We start from the raw sequence: 1,540 nt of genomic DNA on the forward strand, positions 1-1,540 counted from the left end.
CCGTCGCCTCTGAGGGGACCTAATTCTTACCTATGCCCTGTTTGAACAGAGCTTGGCAAACAGGTTTTTTACCGTTGACCCAGCAAACACACGGCGGGGACATAGTAAGAAAATTTTAGGGCCCAGAGCACACACATTCATCAAACGAAATTTTTTCTCATTTCGGGGAGTAGGTGCATGGAATGACCTTCCTCCGACGGTTGTCCACACGGCCTCTGGAGCCCAGTTTAAAGCACCATTGGACAATAATTTATCCGAATGCTCGAGCTGGCGAGCATACTGCCCCGCGCTGAGAACATAAGGAGAGGTGCTACACCCTTTTTTCACTTGTGCATTTCAGGTGAACGACAGCCACTGACAGACAAGAACAAAAACAACCCGGGAAACTTAAGCAAAAGCCTCGATCCTGTGTATCAATCCGTGACTCCTTGAAATCCTGCACTAGGCTCTGCAGAAGGAACGGGAGACATGTATTATAAGTACTTACCGATACTTTGAATCAGATTTGGCCGCGCCAAGTTGGACGTGGCAATGTATTTCGGGGCCAAGCGATAACCTTTCTAAGTTAGAGCGTGAAATAGTATTAGACGACAATCGGTGAAATTATCGATTTTGTGTGCGTGTAAAAACCTACCCTTAAAAACTATTCAGCTTGTGTCAACGACACAGGTCTAATTATTTTTTTCCTTATTTTTCGACGAGCTGTGCAGCTCATGGGAGAACAACGACGTTCCTAGACCTTAAAGAGCCGGGAAATTCGGGCAGAACCATCGACCCCATGTATCAGCTAATGGTTGCTGAACTAAAAATGCGTATAAGGCGAAGGTCAAATCAAAGGGCGCTATCCAGTTGTGTTTTGAATTGGCAGCATGGCGGAGAAGAAGCCCGAGTTGGCGCAACCCTCGTCAAGAAACTGGGTGCGAGTAACCCTAACGTCGGCCAATATCAAGTCACTAGAAACAGTGTCAACTGACCTGATAAAGCGTGCAAAAGATCAGAACCTGCGTGTAAAAGGCCCAGTACGGATGCCAACAAAGGTATTTTGGAATTTCAATTCTTCATGATGTTAGGTTTTGAGGATTACGACACGAAAGACCCCTTGCGGCGAAGGATCCAAAACGTGGGACAGATTCCAAATGCGCATACACAAACGTGTCATTGATCTGCTTTCAACAGACGAGGCGGCCCAACAGCTTCAGCATATCTATCTTGAGCCAGGAGTGAATTGTGATGTGAAGGTTGCCGGCGACTTGTAGAAAATACAGTCTTTTCACGGACTGGGGATGTTTCCGCGTCTGCGTGTATGGATTGTGGGCGAATGGTTCGATCGGGCTAGTTAAAAGACTGACTTAAAACGGCATGTCAAGAAAGTATCGAAGGATTCAAAAACTTGTTATCCATGTAGGGTCTTTTATTCTCACTCAGACTGAACTCGGTACGCACTGATAGACTGGTTTTACTAGTGCTCCTATTTCACCATCGTGTTTGTCAGGTGAGGACACTAGGGTGGAAGTTGGTTCCCAATGGGAAAGGGAAGACA

The 1,540-nt window shown here is 46.3% G+C and overlaps 1 protein-coding gene across 1 annotated transcript; it reads left to right on the plus strand.

Moving 5' to 3' along the window:
- Positions 1–869: 869 nt before the first annotated feature.
- T265_12096 (hypothetical protein) lies at positions 870–1,256 on the plus strand (the record flags this gene model as incomplete). Its single annotated transcript, XM_009179063.1, has 2 exons — positions 870–1,037; positions 1,071–1,256. The coding sequence occupies 2 exons, from the start codon at positions 870–872 to the stop codon at positions 1,254–1,256; spliced, it is 354 nt and encodes a 117-aa protein (XP_009177327.1).
- Between the last annotated feature and the right edge of the window lie 284 nt (positions 1,257–1,540).

Source organism: Opisthorchis viverrini (assembly GCF_000715545.1).
Source record: "Opisthorchis viverrini unplaced genomic scaffold opera_v5_832, whole genome shotgun sequence".
Lineage (NCBI taxonomy): Eukaryota > Metazoa > Platyhelminthes > Trematoda > Opisthorchiida > Opisthorchiidae > Opisthorchis > Opisthorchis viverrini.